Here is a 17245-nt window from a genome sequence, read left to right as displayed (position 1 = left end):
CCCAATCCGGTCCCGCCTCCGCGAGGCGCCCAATCAGTGCCGTGAGCCCCACCCAAGGCTCGCGCTGAAAAGGTGGGCTCCCGGCGCGGGCGCATGCGCGCTGTGGGCGCTGGAGCGGGACAGCTGGCGCCGGCAGCAACCCAGGGACCTGAGGCGGCGGCCGCGGCGGCCCAGAGCAAGCTGCGCTGCAGGTGTTGGGCCGGGCGGGACGGTGGTATGGGCTTGGGTCGTGCCACACTCGGGGCTTCTCCAGGAGGAAGGAAGAAATGGGGGAGAGGTTCGGAGACGGGCTCTTGAGAAGAGGGGGAGGCTGAGAGTGGGGAGCACTAAGGTAGGTTGGGGGACGTGGAGTGGAGGCCCCGTTAAAAAGGAGAGGTTTGGGGGCAAAGAGCTGGGTTGGGGGCCCACCTGGGAGAGCCGCCAGCCCCTTGCCCTAGACGGTAGACGCAGTCACTTGGCTCCCTGCATGGTAGTGAGCTCGCTGTTCCTGGCATTAAATGGAGATAAGCAGGGTGTGTAAATGGGATGCTTGTGGTGGGCGAGATCTAATGGCCTCTGAGGCCCGTCAAATCACTTGGAGTGTGAGCGGCATAGAATACATTCATGCCCTGCACAGCAAGGAAAAAGAAGAAACCACCCAGGCGTTAGTCTTACAGAGAGACCATACCCTCTCGACTGTCTTGTGACTGATACTGAGACCATAAGTGTCTTTGATTAAAGGACAGGGAGGGAGTGGCTCTGCAGACATTCCCCTACCCCCATCTGAGTTCATCAGAAAGTTGAAGTCTTCTCTTTTCTTAGGGAACAGCCTCCCCGAAACAGAAGGAGCCTTGGCTGCCTACGGACCCTTCCTCACTTTTGGAAATGGCGGGTGAAATCACAGAGACCGGGGAGCTCTATTCTCCCTACGTGAGTTTTGCTTCCAGAGACTGTTTTGCCCACATCAGTGCCCTTCGCTTCTAGAGAAGCACACTGCCTCATGTGGACTGTACTTGTGAGCCCAGCGGCTTTTATAGCCAGGGTCTGGGAACCTTATTCCGCAGCAGCCATGTTGAACATATTAGGAGAGTCAGGTTTGTTCACTCTTTACATGTTGATCACAGAGTGGTCAGGAAAAGAAAACTGACTTGCTAGCTCTTTATATTTATCTGAGGGCTGCTACCCCTTCCAACCTGCGCTCCCAGTTCAAATGGACAGAGGCTGACAGATGCTGACCCTGGGTTTTGCTCCTCTCAGCAGTTTGAAACCACTTTGCTTCTTAGCTGAATTTTAAGTTGCACAACTTTTATAGTCTTGGATGGCGTAAGAGGCAGAGAAAGCTTGCAGAGACCTCCAGTTGCAGTTTGGTGGAGTCTGTAATTGGGACAATTAGAATGATTGATTTCTCACCGTCTTGGGTCTTTATTACACCCCCAAACCCCCACCGCTCACACACACACTCAGTTTATCTTCGTTTTGTAATATAAGGTGGGTCATGGTTACATCACGGAGGCCTCTGGATAAGTCGCTGGAGGACTGGAATAAGCAAGTGATTGATTCATGCTGCTACCAGGTATTCTGGGGAAAGGCAGCACTGCCTTAAGTAGCAAGACCCCTCTTTCTAGAAAGTTCCTAACCTTAAATGGCTGCCTTGCTTTGCACCTGCTTTTCTAGCCTGGGGAATCCCTGCTCTGTTTATGCCAGCTTCACAGAACTCTGGAGCTGTGGTATGGTGGATAGGGAAGCACCTCTGAGAACAGCAGGCAAAAACCCTTCCTCACACCGGGGTCTTCCTGCCGGGTCTAGGTCTGAGTCTGGGTCTTCCTGCTTCGTGGGTAACACCAAGGGAGCTCCTTCCACTCAGTGATTAATCAGGAGCATCTTCCTTGAACCTTGCAATGAGTCACATGATGTCCTTCTCATTTGTGGAATTGTGTGACAGCCCACAGCCTCCTCTTGGTATCAGCATTGTCCACAACTGTCCGTAAGAGTCATTACGGTTCCTGCTTCATCTTACAACATCTGTAAGCTTAGAGATGAGGAAATGAGTTATTTTTATAACTGAGTGTTGGGAAGGAAAATCTTTGACATGCCCACTTTTCTTGTGCCTCCAGCTGTTCAGTGATCATTTCACACGTCAGCCTGTGCCCACGGGAAGTGGGGCAGTGAGACCTAAAAGCCTCAGCACGTTCTGCTTTTTAAATTTCTTTTTTCCATTTCCAATGTGTTTGGTTTGGTTCGAGGGCTGTGTTTGAGAGCCTCCTCTGTGCATTTGCCGTACAGCTGCTTGTATTCTCTTATCCTGCTAGTGAAGAGAGAGGTGGGGAGAGCTGAGGATGAGGTGACATTAACCAGGAGTTAGTGGTCAGGGTTTGAGCAGGGAACATACCTTCTGCCTGAGGTTTCCTCAACTCTGCCATCCTGGGAGAATGGTTCTTGATCCCTTGTGAGACCACGAGAAGGGTGTGGGGTGCACCATCCATGGAGCCCAGAGAGGCTGAGGAATGGACTTTACTACCCATGCTGTTTTGAATTCCTCTGCTCAGCACAACATAGGCAGAACCTCCTCCGGTGCCTTGGGAGACCGTGATGCTGAGCGCTTAGTTCCTGAAGGTGCGTCAGCTGGTAACTTGGTCATTGTCAACACAAAGCCTCTCCCTACCTCTTTGTTGCCCTTTGTGAATTCTTTTCCCCTCGTGGGTGTCAGGGGTGTTTGCCTAGCCTGCGTTATTCTGCATAAAATATTTGTAATGGGCAGCCGAGCCTCTGCAGGGGACTCAGATAGCAAACCCTCCCGGGGAAAGTGCTGGACACACGAGCATGGTTCAGGCCTGTGTGTCGCCCTTAAGTGATCTCAGATCTGGTATGTATGTTTCCCTATTCATGGGGCCATTGGAGAGATCATGCCATCAGAACAGAGGAAGAAGGGGATGACCACCTACAAAAGGGTGGCTCCTTGGACCGCCTTCTGCTGGCCGGTCTGGCTGAAGATCGTTGCTGTTGTTCTCAAAAGAAAAGGCACTTGTTTCACAGCCTGAAACCCTAGTCATTGCTTCGGCATCTCTGCTGCCTTCTATTTCCTTTGATAGCTGTCCTTGAGGAAGCCATTGAAAGATGCCCGTGACCCCAGCCTCATGCACACCTGTGGGTGAGGCCACTGACCCGGAGGTGAGGCCGCAGGAGCGCCACACTGCACTCCCTAGAACACAGGAGGGGTGGGTCAGCCATCCCAAGGGACAGGGAGTGTGTCTTCTCCAGCTCAGCCACAGAGGAAGAGTTGAGAAAGGAAGGAATTTCAGTTTGCACAGGCCTTCTTTATCAAGACCGCAGTAGGGCTCTGCTCCTTGGCTTTTGGTCACACTTCCCGGAGGCTGTCCCACAGAACTGTCACCTAACCAGCAGAAGAGAGCCCCTCCTCCCCTTCCTCCTGCCCTACAACTACCTTCCATCTGGCCTGTGGCTCAGCTCAGATTTGCCTCCTGTCTCATGCTCTGCTCTTTGTGATTGATCCTTACCCATCACCTTCACTGAAGGTAAAGAGGGTTTAACTCTTGCCAGGAAGGTGGGGAAGTCATACATTATCCTACAGGGTTCCCCACAGCCCCAGAGTACTTGCTTCGGAACTAAAAAAAAAAAATTGCAGCAACCCAAGTCAAATGTGATTCCCCACTTCTGCTCCTAACTGCCAACAGCTTATCCCTAATTGACTTCTTTGTCAAGTTCTTAAAGGGTTTTTTTCACTGAGATTTATTTGAAGCTTCCGTTGAGAATATGTTTATTTCATTGTGCCTTTATCAGCAGTGGTTCTCAGCTGGTGGCAGTCTTGCCTCCCAGGGGACATTTGGCAATGTCTGGAGACCTTTTTGATTGTCACACCGCAGGAGCAAGGTTAGGGGTGGGGGGTACTGGAATCTAATGGGTAGAGGCCAAGGATGCAGCTAAATATCCTACAGAACAGGCCCCACAACGAAGAACGATCTGGCCTCAAAGGTCAGTAATGCTCAGGCTGAGAAACCCTGCTTGACGACAGACCCTCGACTTTTACATCCCAAGACCTTCAGGTGTCCCTGAATTCACACATGCCTCTCGTACTGCTTCATTCCCCCCAGGAGACTTTTGGCCAAAAATCGTCACTTTCTTAGGCCTCTCTGCTTTCTCTTTCCTTTCATTCTGAGATCCATCACCAGGGCCATTTTCTATAGAGAAGTAAGAGTCTAACCTTCATAAGTGTTACAAAAGCAGTGGTGCAGAGAACGAAGCTACAGGGAGATCAGGCTGGGGTCATCGACTGGAGCCTGGTCTTGTAGTGCCCTGCTCACCACCCTTCAGAACGTCGAACTCCCTGTCCCCGTGCACCGGGCCGGCTTGCTGTGCTTCAGCCACGCTGGTTCAGGGCCCCTGGAACATCCTCCTCTCTCACCGTAGGCCTTCCTTCCTGGCAGTCTCTTCCCTGGCCCTTTGCCTGGGCGGCTCCTGCTCATTCGGCGTGAATGTCACCACGAGGCCTTCCTTGAGTACCTCTCTTGGAAGGGCTTCTCCTTTATTCTCTGTCATGGTACCCTGGTTCCTTCCTTCATGATACTTTGCCAATGCGTCATGGTGATCATTGTTTGTTTTCTTTCTTGTCTCTCTCCTCCTGCTTAAGGTCAAGGGCCTTGTCCATCTTGCTCGCTGTTACCGCCCCCTCCCCCCCAACTCTGAGCACAGGGCCAGGACCATGGAAGGCTCTTGGTAGTTGTTGAATAAGTGAGCGAATGAGCAGAACTGGGGTGAGTTATTACCCATCCTCGCCCTCGGATACACTAGGCTCAGAGTGCCGGTGATTGGGATGGAACCCAACAAAAGTCAGAATTAGTCTGTAGACGTTCACATTTGTGAAAAGTCAGCACTGGGGACTTCGGAAGGCCAGCTGTCACCCTCACATGTGTTCTCATAACACCACCCCCAGCCAGGACTCCCCGCAGGGGATCCACATCATGGTAGTGTGATCCAATCAAGAGCTCCAAGAAGATGCTCAAACCTGTTTTAATCCTTCTGGGATCTGTCTATGGGGTCAGAATGAGATTGTGATGTTTAAAACGGCCGTCAAGCTTATGGTAGAGAGAACCCAAGCCAGCTCCATTGAGGATTCCCGTCTTGAGGTCCCTGGGGCACCCCGAGAAATGCAGAGAAAAGTGAGACACAGGCCGAGGCCACAACAAGCCTCAGGTTTAATAACGGGGGAGGAAAACCACATCAACGTCAAAATCCCAAACTAGCACATAAGAAGTGTTCTTGATCCAGGGCTTTGAGACTCAGGAGGGCTTCATGGTGGAGGCAGCACTTGAATGGGCCCAAAATGGTGGGTGGGAGTTGAGGGGCTGATCAGGAGGCTCCAGAGGGCTTGGTGCCCAGTGCCAAGTGTAAGTGGACTCTGGGCAGAGCCGTTTCCTCCCTGCGAGATGCCCTCCTGTTTGTCTAGCACTCAGATCAATCAGCACCTGCCCAGAAGCCTGTTCCTTCCTAATCACTGCCCAGCCCCTCCTGCCTGCCTGTCAAGGGCCCCAAAATGGTAGTTGATGTTCCCCATCTCTATTTTAAAGATCTGACTGAGCGTGGGAGAAAGGGTCCTAATTTGTGTGTCTGATTAAAGATGCAGCATACGGTTATCTTAGAAAAAAATTTAAATATAGATAAGCGCATGTTTCTAAGGCAGGGGAAGTGAAAATGAGAGATGGACAGGTGTTTCCAGAGATGTAGTGTTTTGGCTTTTGTTTTTAATGATGAGAAACAAGTGGTAAAACAAACTGTAAGTCAACCAACTTTATGGGGTACAGGGAGACCAGTTAGGAACCTACATCATCGTCCAGGCCAGAACTGATTGATCTGAATTGCAAATGGAATGGGAGCCAGAGGTGCCCACAAAAGAGTCTTCAGAAATAAAACCACTAGCACGGGGATACGGAGGGCAGGGAGGGAGGCTGCGGCCACGCTGGGATGTCCAGGTGGAGGTGACTAGCAGGGAGTTGGATTTGAGGTCTGCAGAAAGGCTGGTACTAAGAGAAATACAGTCCCCTTTTGTCCCGCTGGGATAGTTAAAGCCACAGGATTGAATGACGTTGCTGAGGAGAAGCTATGTAGAGAGAAAAGGTGGGGGGCGCGAAGCTAATTAATTTCTGGGCTCGACTGTGGCTTCTTTTGGTTCCAGGTCGGACTGGTGTACATGTTTAACCTCATCGTGGGCACCGGTGCACTCACCATGCCCAAGGCCTTTGCCACCGCCGGGTGGCTTGTCAGCCTGGTCCTGCTGGTGTTCCTGGGCTTCATGAGGTGAGAGCCTGTCAACACGGGGGCTGGGAGCTGGGGGGAGGGGGCAGAGCTAGGGGAGCTCACGTGGGAAGCCCGAGCATCTCTTCATCGGTCTGAGGAAGACATCTGTCGCAAGCCAGTCCTAACCAGGTGGCCCAGAGCGAGGAAAGGCGACACAGAGCTCTCAGTGTCTCGTGCGATGGAGCCATTGCCAAACCCCGATCAGTTAAAAGCTCGGGCCTCCGGTTAGGCTCCGAAGTGGCTCTCGTGGCGCTCACCTGTTTATTCCCTGGCTGGTTTACCTCCCCCTTTATGTCCTTAATGTTACCATCAACGTGCGTTCACGGAGAAAGCTCCACCCAGCCACAGAAAGAATCTAGTGTTTAAGGTGATCGAGGAAATCAGTTAGGATTTTAGAGTTTGTGTAAGATAAGTGGCAGAGTCGGCCATAAACACCCAGGTGCACACATAATCAGGTGTTACTCTCCCCTGGCTTTGTGCCTTGTGGCAAATAGGCCACGCCCTCCCCAGCCTTCAGGGGCACCTGCTCCTTCAGGCAGGTGTGTGGGATCCACCTGGGCTCCACCAGCTGGTACCTCTATGGGAGCCGCTCCTCAGGGATTTCACGGGCAGGTTTGATTTTGTTTAGCAAACACCCCAGGCTAGTAAGAGATTTCAGACTAAGCATTTCCCACCCACCTCAACTCCAACCAAGGTAGGAGTCAGCAAGCTGCCAAAAAGAAGTGGGAAGGAGCACCCGAGACCACCGCCAACAGGTTTCTCCTTTGGGGTTTAGCTCCGCTGAACGAAGTTACCTGCCCTGGCAGACTCGCCTCTCCTGTGGAGAGACGGACAGTAGGCAGTGAAGACAGTGAAGTGCAGAGTAAGTGACAAGGTGATGAGTCCCATGGGGAAAGTACAGCGGGGTGAGGGGGTCAGGAGAGTGGGGTGATGGCAGCTGGAAGTAGGTGGTCCCTGGCCTTGGAGGGCAGCAGATTAGAAGGAGCAAGGAGTGGGTACCACTGGAAGCATGAAACAGAATTTAGTAGTTGAAGGGAATTAAGAGCTAGAAGAGGCTGCATGGGATAGGAAAATGCCCATGTGTTTCAGAGCTCGCACATTTTCTTCCGGGGAGTTTTGTGGCCCATCCTTGGAGTACTGTTGGCTCATTACATCCTGCAATCCCTGGCAGCCAAGAGCCCTAGAAGTCCTTGTCCTTCCGTGACTCCACTGTCCCCTTCAAAGGACCTTCAGCGCAGGCAGCCACCTGAACGGGAAGTGATTACTGGGGGCCCCCAGGTAGGGGCCGCCGTGCCCCGTCCCTGCTCAACCCATTTATGTTCGAACATGATCAATGAGTTGGCTTTATGCAGCCATGAGAAGCCTTTTGATGCCTTAATTAAGATTGATTTTAGTTTTACTTCCAAAAAGAAAGGAAAATCTAAAGCCCTTAAAATGGTCACTTAGGCAAGATAATGAGAAACCGCACTAGGAGTTGCTGAGGCGGCTGGAATGGGACTTTCTCAGAGCTGGTTGTCCCACCCCCTCCACAGAGCCGGAGCAGGTGTGAGTTAAGGATGTGAGTTAATTCCTGTCCCACCCAGGCACCTGCCTGCTAGGCTGAGCAGCCAGCCTGCAGCAGGTGACAGCACCCAGGGGCTCCAGGTCAAGACAGGAGGCAGAGCTGTGCCGACCTCCAGAAAGAGGGAGATGAATGTCCCACCCCTGGTCCTTCCAGCAGGGATGGAATCTTTCCTCAGGTGTGCTCAGCAGGAAGGCGGCCCTCCCCCATACCATCTGCTAAAGAGAAAATTCCCAGCATCACCCAGGTCTCCTCCACTTCTTTAAGAAAAGATGATTTTTCACTCTAATCTGATTTCTCAGCGAACATCTGGTGCCATCTCCCAATCTCCCTTTTGATTCTGCTATAAAGATGCAGGTTTATTTTAACATTAGCTGGATTATTAGGAAAGTAAAAGTACTGTCCCAGAAAGGGGCAGAGGCAGATTCTGGACAAGTGTCCTTTTCAGTTATCCACGCCTATGCTCCACCCATTTGTGTATGTCACTGGGGTTTGACCACTTGGCCAGCAAGGAGAGGGAAGAGCTGCTTGCTGCCCTTCCCAGAAGCTTTGGGAGGGCGCCCTTGGGAATCAGCCTCCTCCTCCCCGCTCAGAGCATCACATAGCATCTGTCCTCCCATCTCTCCCACCTCTGCCCCCCAACAGGCCCCTTCTGGGGTGCAGTACCTCACTGCCCCCGCATCACCTCTCCCATGCATTGGAAATACATTCTAAATACGGACAGAGATGCCAGGGCGAGCACGCAGGGCGTCACGTATGCGCACACACTTTTTTTTTTATCAGGTCAGACACATCTCTTGAGTTCCCATCCCTTCCTCAGAAAAGAGAGTGCTTCAGGCTTGTTGGTTGGGTCAGGTTTAAATGGCTTTTCCTTTTATTTTGTACTTCCTCCAACCTCCTACCTGCCTTTGGCAATTAACACACAGCCTTCTGTGCAGCTTTGTGACTACCACGTTTGTGGTGGAGGCCATGGCAGCAGCCAATGCTCAGCTCCACTGGAAGAGGATGGAAAACCACCAGGTATGTCTGTAACCCCTGGCCCCGGGCAGTGCCCCCTTGCAGTCAGATACCCAAGTGGGGTTCTCAGCAGCCAGTCCTTTCCCTTCCATTGCGTGGAGGGATCCTGTCCATAACGCTGCTCCAAGACCTTGGCCCAGAGCTGAAGTTATCAGCCACATCAGCTTCCAGAACAGATGCAGCCTCTGTTCTTTTAATGCCCCCTCATGGGTCCCTCCTATCCCCGACCTTGAGCTGGCTCAGTCATTCTGAACCTGTGTTCCCAGGAACTGGCTGCAGCTTCCTCCTCTGAGTACGTCTGCACCTTCTAGTGTGACGGCGTGGAAGTACTGAAAGCTTCCTAATCAGATACCTTCTAGAAAGAAATAACAAAGCCTCTCCATTATTCTCGGGGGTTTCTGTAGAGTTACATAGTCCTTCTTTTTCCCTTGTTCCCATCCTTCTCCCCATCCCACCCCCTCCCAGGAGGAGGAAGACGACGACTCCTCCACAGCCTCCGACAGTGATGTTCTTGTCCAGGACAACTACGAGCGGGCGGAGAAACGGCCAATCCTGTCTGTGCGTAAGTCTTGGGATTCTGGGCTGGCCCGTGCTTCCCTCTGGTCCGCAGCGTTCCCCTTCCTCTTGGAGAGGGCCCAGGGAATCTCCCTACAGAGACCCTCTGGCATTTCCCGCCTGAGGGTTGATTCTTATGAAGGCACCAGGAACAGTACAACAGAGCACCCTCTGCCGGCTTTGCCACTGACGTCTGCAGCTTGGGGGGTCCCTTAACCTCCACTCCTGGTGCACGCTGAAAGTGCAAGGAAATGTAGAGTCTCTGATTCTCTCCTTCCTTTCATCCCAACACACACATACGTACACATACACGCGCGCGCGCGCACACGTATACACAGTCCAGATGAACTAGGGCTTAACTTTCCCTCTTCCCAGACAGTGAGCGTTCCTGGGATCCCTTTCTATAGATGTTTTTAAATGATTCAAGCAAGAAGCATTAGGAAAAGTTTTTTCAAGAGTTTGAAACCATTGGGACTTCGTCATTCTGGAGGAGTCAGTGAGCTCAGCAGCTCCTTCTAGGAGCTTTTTGTGTGAAAAAACCACTTCCCTTCTTTTCCTCTTGGCTCCACAGAGAGACGTGGATCTCCGAACCTTTTTGAGATCACAGACCGGGTGGAAATGGGACAGATGGCCTCCATGTTCTTCAATAAAGGTAGGAGTTCTTTTTCCGGGTGGGCTGAGGGCACAGCCGGTACCTCCCTGCAGGCAGGGGTTCCACCTGGAGTAGGGACAGGGCAGGCGATGGGGAGGAGCAGATTCTCCGCCTACGCCCAGTGTATCTGAGAAGCCACGTTGCTGAGAGGCCTGAGCTGTTTCAAGGTGTTTTCTCCGAATCCCCCCCACCCCCCACCCCGATCATCAGTGTTTAGGAATGACAGAGCAGCTACTTAGCAACTGCAGCTCGTGGAGGCTGAGAATCCTAAGCAGCTTTCCAACAACGGGAGCCAGTGGAGGCGGCTGGTAGTTCTGTGCCTCTTGCTTAATTGCTTCTGACTTGGCTCCCTTTTTTCTGGACTGTTCTGTCTAGGACAACACAGAGCTACCACCTTGTGACTGGTCGGGTACACGGTGTGGACACATGTCTTCCCCATGGCCAGCAGAGGGCGCTAGCAGCACGCGCACAGGGCTGCTGTCTGGAATCTGAGCATCTAGTCCTGACCTCTCCACACTCTCCACCTGCTGCTTGGTGGGATAGGGCTACTGCCCAGCTCAGGCACTGCAGTGTTGGTCGTTCCAGCAACATCTTATACCTCCATTCAAAATCTCTTTCTTTTGGAAGATGAGCTATTTAAGGGTTTCGTTTTTTTTAAACGCCCAAATCTTCATGGAGAGTCAGACACATCTCAGGAAATCCTTGTCCTTGCTGTTGTCTTGGAAGATTTTCTGCCCCTTTGAGTCACATCCCTGGCATCTACCCACTAGTTGTCAGTAGCATCTTCAAAGCCCCTGTTTGCAAATGGGGGCGTGTCCGCTGGTTGTTTCCAGTCTTGCATGTGGCTAAGCTAAGTTAGAGCCGAGGGAGATTATAGAAACGAGAATCTAGAAGCTTCTCCGCAGCTGCTTCGGACATTCGGAGCGTTCCCTTTACCACCAGTGGTGCGATGTTTTGTCCGCTGGAGGTTCCCTGGGGCTCTGCTCCCGTCCTCCCACCGGACCAGCCTCACTGAGGGGGGTCTCAGAATTTACCGACTCCGGATTGATTGTGTGCAGCCCACTTCCGTGCTTGTCCTTCGTTCCGTTTCTATCTCTCCCCATTTCGTTAGACTCTGATAAGAGAGGCAGACAGTTCCTCCTGGCCACTGCTCAGTCTCCTCCCAAATGCAAGCTTCGGAAAACAGAATGCACACTGGAGAGGGGACACAGACCTTTCAGACCTTCCTAATTTTCGTGTCTCACAGTCCACCCTGATTTCTTTAAGAATTCTAGGAGCTTGTGCTTTTGTTTTGTCTCTCTGTTCCCCAAATGGACTAGACTCCTAGTTTACCCACATGTGATAGAAAATAAATCCGTACGAGAGTAGCTCAGACTTAGAGGCCGCCTTCCTCTCACCTGCTGCAGGGGCTCTCGAGCTTGGCCCTGTTGCTGTTCGGCTGGTCCATTCCTCGTTGTGGGGCCTGTCCTGTGTGTTGTCGGATGCTGAGTCGCATCCCCAGCCTCTGCCCACTAGTTGTCAGTAGCACCTGCCGGTCATGACCATCAAAAAATGTCCTGAGATGTTGCCCAGTGTCCCTGGTAGGGGCTGGGGGGTAAAATCGCCCCCAGTTGAAACCACTGTTCGATTCCCTCATTCTGAAGACTGTCCCCTTCACGTTTGGAAGGGCTGCCCATCACTCCACACAAGAGCCCCCCCTTGAGGTCCAGACTCAGTCCTTATAATTAGAAATGCCAGCCCAAGTCATTGCTGTCCTCCTGGAAGTTCATTGATCCTCCCACTTTGTGTCTAGTAATGAAATTTATTGATCAGGGAGGGCCAATGGCAGTTTATAAACAGCTGACATGAGTCCCTGGGCAGGCAGAGGAAAGGCTGGGAATGGGGAGGGGCGATGCCTCCCTACAGGAGCCTTGAGTAAGAGCAGAAAGACAAGCGGGGGCAGGGGCTGGACGCAGAACCTGGGTGTGAGCGGCAGTGACCCCAGGGGCCACTGAGCTTGGACACTGACACTCTGAGGCCCTCCAGGGTTCTTTCAAGAGCTGTATCTTTCACCTGGAGTCTTTTTCACCTAGACTCCTAGGAACTGAGCTGACCTCAAACAGCACAGGAGGAATGTGTCCCTGGCTTCCCCTCCCCCCACCCCCGGACCTGGAGGCTCTTCTGAGCCACCGGGATTAGAAGGGAGCTGTCACTTCATTTTCCTTTCTGTTCTCAGAGACTTCAGCAGCTTGAGACCGGTGATGCCAAAAACAAGTGGTCGGTCTGAATGGGAGTTTGAGACTGGGTGTCTAGGGCCACGACCCTGAGGTCGTAGGGCCTGGGTGCTTTTTTCCAGAGCTCTTACACCTGGTCTTGGTAGCCGGGATCACATATGGAATTTAGTGCAGGAAGAATTCTTCTCACTGTACTGGATTGGGGGCGCTCAGGGACTTGCCAGAGTCAGGAAACAAGGCCTGTGGGATTAAAACCAAAGCCTGTGTCTCCAACTCCTAGTCCAGGCCCCCCTGGAGGGAGAGGGGACCAGGGTTTGCCTCTGCAGAGGGAGCTTCCATGTCTTTCATCTTCCAAAGTCAGCACCCTCCCCTGCAAAAGCTTCTCATAAGAAGAGACATGAGCACCCACTCCTGCCGCTCCCTCTCCCCAGCACACCGTTGGTGCTTGGTGACGGGCCAGATTCAGAATGAGGCACTTAGTCTTTGGAAATCAAGGGCTTTTTACCCTCTTGAGTTCAGTTTCCGAAGCCGGGCCATTTCCTGCTACCGTCCTGCTTTTCAGCAGTAGCAGTCTGGTCTCAGAGCCCTGTGTCTGGCTGCGGAGGGACCCCTGGCCCAGGTGAGCACCAGGGTTCAGGCTTCTGACTCAGGCCCCCCCCCCTCCTCCCTTGGGCAGCCTGTCCTAACCATGAGGCCACCTCTGGTTCCTCCCTGGCCAGTCCGTGCCCTGCGCTCACCCTGCACCTGGATTCAGAACCTCTCTGGTCCTCCCAGCCTCACTCAGCCCCCTCTCCAGGTGAAAGTCAAGAGCAGATGTGTGTCCTGCCAGCATCACCGTGAAGGCAGCCAGCATGAGAAACAGGCCTTGGGGTGGTTTTCCCACTCTGCTCGGAGAGCAGAAAGCCGTGGACGAGGCAGAGAGGTAGTTGTCAACAGAGAATGCGTCTCCCTGGGGCTCCCTGACTGATGACTTTGTTGCTTTCAGTGGGGGTCAACCTGTTCTATTTCTGCATCATCATTTACCTGTATGGGGACCTGGCCATCTATGCTGCCGCCGTGCCCTTCTCCCTCATGCAAGTGACCTGGTGAGTGTCCCCCTGGCCCCCACGGAAGCTGCAGCCCCTTGGCCTCCTCCGCAGTCGGGGCAGAGTTCTCAGGGTAGAAGCCCAACACCAAGCGAATCCACCAGCATCCGCAGAATGTAGGTGTCCGAGGCCCTTTTCTGCACGTGCCATATCAGAGACACTCCTCAGCACTGTCCCCATCCCTGTCCTGTTGGGAAGGAGACTGGGATTCCCACCAGGGGCTCCTGAGTCGCTGGGAAATAGTGCAGCAGGAATAAGGTGCCTGCGTCAGAGACAGGAATACGTGGCTGGTGGAGTCAGATCGCTGGACCTGAAGCCGCAGTGGGGGTCGTAGAGATTCAGTGGTTGCCACTAATTAACAACGGCACGTTCTGTCTGCTTCCAGCCAAGCAGGGAGGCCCACCCTGAGCCATTGTTCTCTCTACCAGCAGTGCCATGGGCAACGACTCCTGCGGCGTGGAGGCCGACACCAAGTACAACGACACGGACCGGTGCTGGGGGCCGCTGCGCCGAGTGGACGCCTACCGCATCTACCTGGTGAGTGGCCTGGGGGCCCGGGGCCCGTGAGCCACCCCCACTCTCTGGGAGACCTCTTTCCCCAGAGAGGAGGGTCTACACAGCCCTACACTCTGGCTCATTACTGGGGCCTTGGTCCCGGGCATAAAGTGTGTCATGTCACTACAACGCCAGCCCCAGAGTGTCCTGGCCACAAGGCCTCCATCATTCGCATGTGGTTTGGCATTGGCATTTGGGTCATTGCCAGTTACAGGGCCATAAACTCTCATAACTTAGCTCAAGGTTTGAGGGACACGCTTATCAAAGCGCTGTGAGAGTGCCAGAGCCTGTTTTCTAGAAACTCCCTGTTTTGACCTTTCTCCTGGCCAACCCTGGAGCACGAGGGCAATGCCGGGCTTCCCGGCTGGGCAGGCAGGACGGAGCCGTCTCACGGTCCACCCTGATTACAAAACTCTCTAGATCAGGATCAGCCCAGCCAGCTCCCTGTCTCCCCTGCTCCCTGCAGACAGGAGAGCACAGTGAATCTCCATGCTCGGTCTTGATTGCTTTGTGCCGTGGGGGCGGGGGGTGGGCTGGGGGTGAGATTGGAGCTGAGTAACAAGCCCGTAGGGTCTCAGGTAATGAGATGCAAAACCAGAGGTTGCGTCTCTGTCTGCCTGCTCTGTGGGCGCTTCCCTTTGGCTGGTGCAGTGTCTGTTCATGCTCTCTGCTGCAGCTTGGTCCTCCTCAGCCCTGAGACAGATTTGGGTGCATTAGGTGACACCCAGCTTGACACGGGGCCACTTAGCTGTTGTGGCACTGGAGGCAGGGCTGCCAGAGAGCCACCTTTCAGAGAGTCAGCCTCTCGACTTGATCATCCCCATCCTGGCAGAGGTCTCTGCCGCCCCGCCGGCTGTGTGATTCGGGTCTGAATTTGTTAACCCCAAGGAAGGCTGAATGGTTGTTCGCCTTCCTGGTCTCACCCTGTAGACCCACCCGGGAGCCCTGAGGCCCCAGCCCTGCGAGAGGTTTGTTTTCCTGTCTGCGTTTCTGGAGCAGTCGGATGGTCTGGGCTGCTCCTCTGCCCTCAGCTACGGCTGGGAATCTATATCTCAGAACCATATCTCAGCTCCCCCGGCCACAGGTCTGGTGGGACTTGGGTGGCAGGTTAATTTCCCCACTTCCCCAGCCTGGGGGGCGAGCAGAGAACCTAGCAGGGTGGCCAGGAGAGCAGAGGCCTGTTGGCCTCTTAGCATTTCAACAAACCGTGATTGATAAAATAGCAAAAGCATTAGTAAGCGTCAGGACCCATCTGGAGGTCTAACCTGCATGGCGGGGCAGAAGGAGCTGGTGGAGGAGAGGGTACAGGAGACGCAGGAGCATGTCCAAGACAGAGGGACAGCGGCAGAGCCCCTCCAGTGGGGTTTCTCCCAGGGAAGCTGCTGAAGCCTGTGCAGAACCACCCAGCACATCCCCCTGCCCACCAGCAAAACAGGTACGGAGCACTGGGAAGATTGGCTGCTGTCATTTGCTTGGTGAATTATTTAGAAGAATTATTATTGCCTTGTTAAATTGTTCCTTCTCTTATTCCTATAAACCTTCCACATGATGGAAGCCTCCCGCCCTGAATCTCAATAACTCTCTGACCGAACAGAAGGAACCCTTCAGGAAAGCAGGCGGGCATTAATTACTGCCTCCATCTCTCAGATATTGCTCCTATAACTCATGAAGCTAATTGCCACCAGGCCCACAAAAGCTGCAAGAAGGGGGAAAGGGGACGAAGCAGGAACAGAGCCTGTTCTGTCTGGGTTGTGGGCACCCCCTCCCACCCCCTGGACGCTGCTGGAGGCTTCAGTTTGCTCAGAAAGTTTTCAGTTCAGATGCGCTCTTCTGCCTGGTTTAGAGAAGCTCAAGGCAGGTGGACCGTGGCCTTGTCTCAGAAGTTACTTTACCACTGATGAGGCATGTGCGTGTGGCTCTCAGGGCCCGTGGCTTCCTCCTGACCCTAAATACCGGGGACCTCCATCCTTCTGCCAGCCTCCCACTCTTAGTGAGCTGGAAGCAGCCAAGCGACTGAAGGAAGGGGTCAGCAAGCGTGGGTCTCCTTCCTTGTCCTGGGCACTCTGTTGCAGGTGGTAGCGGCATCTTCCCCTCCCACATCGGGCCTGCAGGGCTCACCTCTGTGTTCTCATGCCATCAGGTGGCTCCTTCAGGTCTTGGGGGAGAGCGTCGTCCCTTCCCCTCCCCCAGAGTTATTCATGTTCAGAAGATTGTCCACCCTCCCTAGAGATTCCCAGCGTACCTTTTTCTACCAGCTGTTTGCTGCCAGCCAGACTTTACCATGATGGTAGGAAAGGCAGCAAGTGGGCTGAAAGCATCCTTCCCACCCCAGGTACAGTCATCTCTTTGTCTCTGGTAAACAATGCACCTGTCCAGCCTGCATGTTTAAAAGGACCTCATAATAGCCACTTCTTCGCTATTACAGGACAGTATGTTCTGGGGGACAAAGATGCAGGCTTTTACTTTATGGTTTAATTTTTAGAGAGTCCTCTGGAAGCAACCTCTTCTGTGTCTTCCCAGGAATGCTACTGAGTTGCACACACAGAATGAGAAAGAATGTGGGGGATATTAACTACCTCCAGAGGCCAGCCTGTGTGTCGCACCATCATTACTCACAAGAAGGGAGCTTTCTCTACCAGCAATACCAGTCACCTCCCTAAGCCCTTGACCTTAACAAATGGAAAACTCCTCCTCCCCTCCTGTGCCCTGCCACCTCTGTGACTGCCGCTGCAGCCAGTATGAGTCAGTTTCTCCCTCTCCCTCCTTGGGGGTATCTGCAGAGCAGGGCTCTGTGAGGTAGGGGTGGTCCCGTGAGTCTCACATGCTCCCCAGGGCACCCCAGCAAGATGCCACAGCTGGAGCCAGCAGTGACCTGGGCCCTATTTTGAGGACCCATAAGAATTAACATCAGAATCTGATTCTCAGAACCCACCCCCCAACCCTCTTGCTCCTTTGAAGGATCAAATGGGAAAGTGTTGATGCCCCAACTCTTTCAAACCAGCAACCTTGCCTCCAGGCTGCGAAACATCTTGGGATTCTTTCTGCAGAGCTTCTTTGGCTTTGGTAGGAAACAAAGTCAGAATTTAGCATTTCGTTTTCCTACACAGTGAGGAGTCAAGGGCCATTGGTGAAGTGGCAGGGTCGTATGTAAATGAGTTCCATGCAGGAATCAGACTGTCCCGCATGTCTGGGAAGCAGGATGTGTGTTGCTGTCCCCTCAAGTCAAGGGCACCGCCAAGCACTCTTGTTCCCCTTCCTCATTGCTGCAGGGCTGCCCAGCCTCATTCGCATCCCATACCCCGTGGCTGGTCATCGCCAC

At 53.3% G+C, this 17245-nt stretch overlaps 1 protein-coding gene across 2 annotated transcripts in view; it reads left to right on the top strand.

The window, feature by feature from the left end:
- The first annotated feature begins 34 nt into the window (after window positions 1-34).
- TMEM104 (transmembrane protein 104) overlaps window positions 35-17245 on the top strand; it is a 52282-nt gene continuing 35071 nt past the window's right edge. Inside the window, exons 1-8 of one of the 2 annotated variants that reach the window (XM_032456892.1) lie at window positions 35-191; window positions 802-909; window positions 6167-6288; window positions 8788-8869; window positions 9332-9428; window positions 9993-10073; window positions 13272-13371; window positions 13803-13908. In XM_032456892.1, coding sequence (XP_032312783.1) covers window positions 865-909; window positions 6167-6288; window positions 8788-8869; window positions 9332-9428; window positions 9993-10073; window positions 13272-13371; window positions 13803-13908 — 633 coding nt within the window. In that variant the 5' untranslated portion in view covers window positions 35-191; window positions 802-864. Of the gene's footprint in view, window positions 192-801; window positions 910-6166; window positions 6289-8787; window positions 8870-9331; window positions 9429-9992; window positions 10074-13271; window positions 13372-13799; window positions 13909-17245 lie in introns of both variants that reach the window. The other variant, XM_006179451.3, reaches the window with a different exon arrangement.

Source organism: Camelus ferus, chromosome 16 (genome assembly GCF_009834535.1).
Source record: "Camelus ferus isolate YT-003-E chromosome 16, BCGSAC_Cfer_1.0, whole genome shotgun sequence".
Lineage (NCBI taxonomy): Eukaryota > Metazoa > Chordata > Mammalia > Artiodactyla > Camelidae > Camelus > Camelus ferus.
The sequence above is the reverse complement of the archived record's forward strand: the minus strand, read 5'-3'. Positions and strand labels throughout refer to the sequence as shown.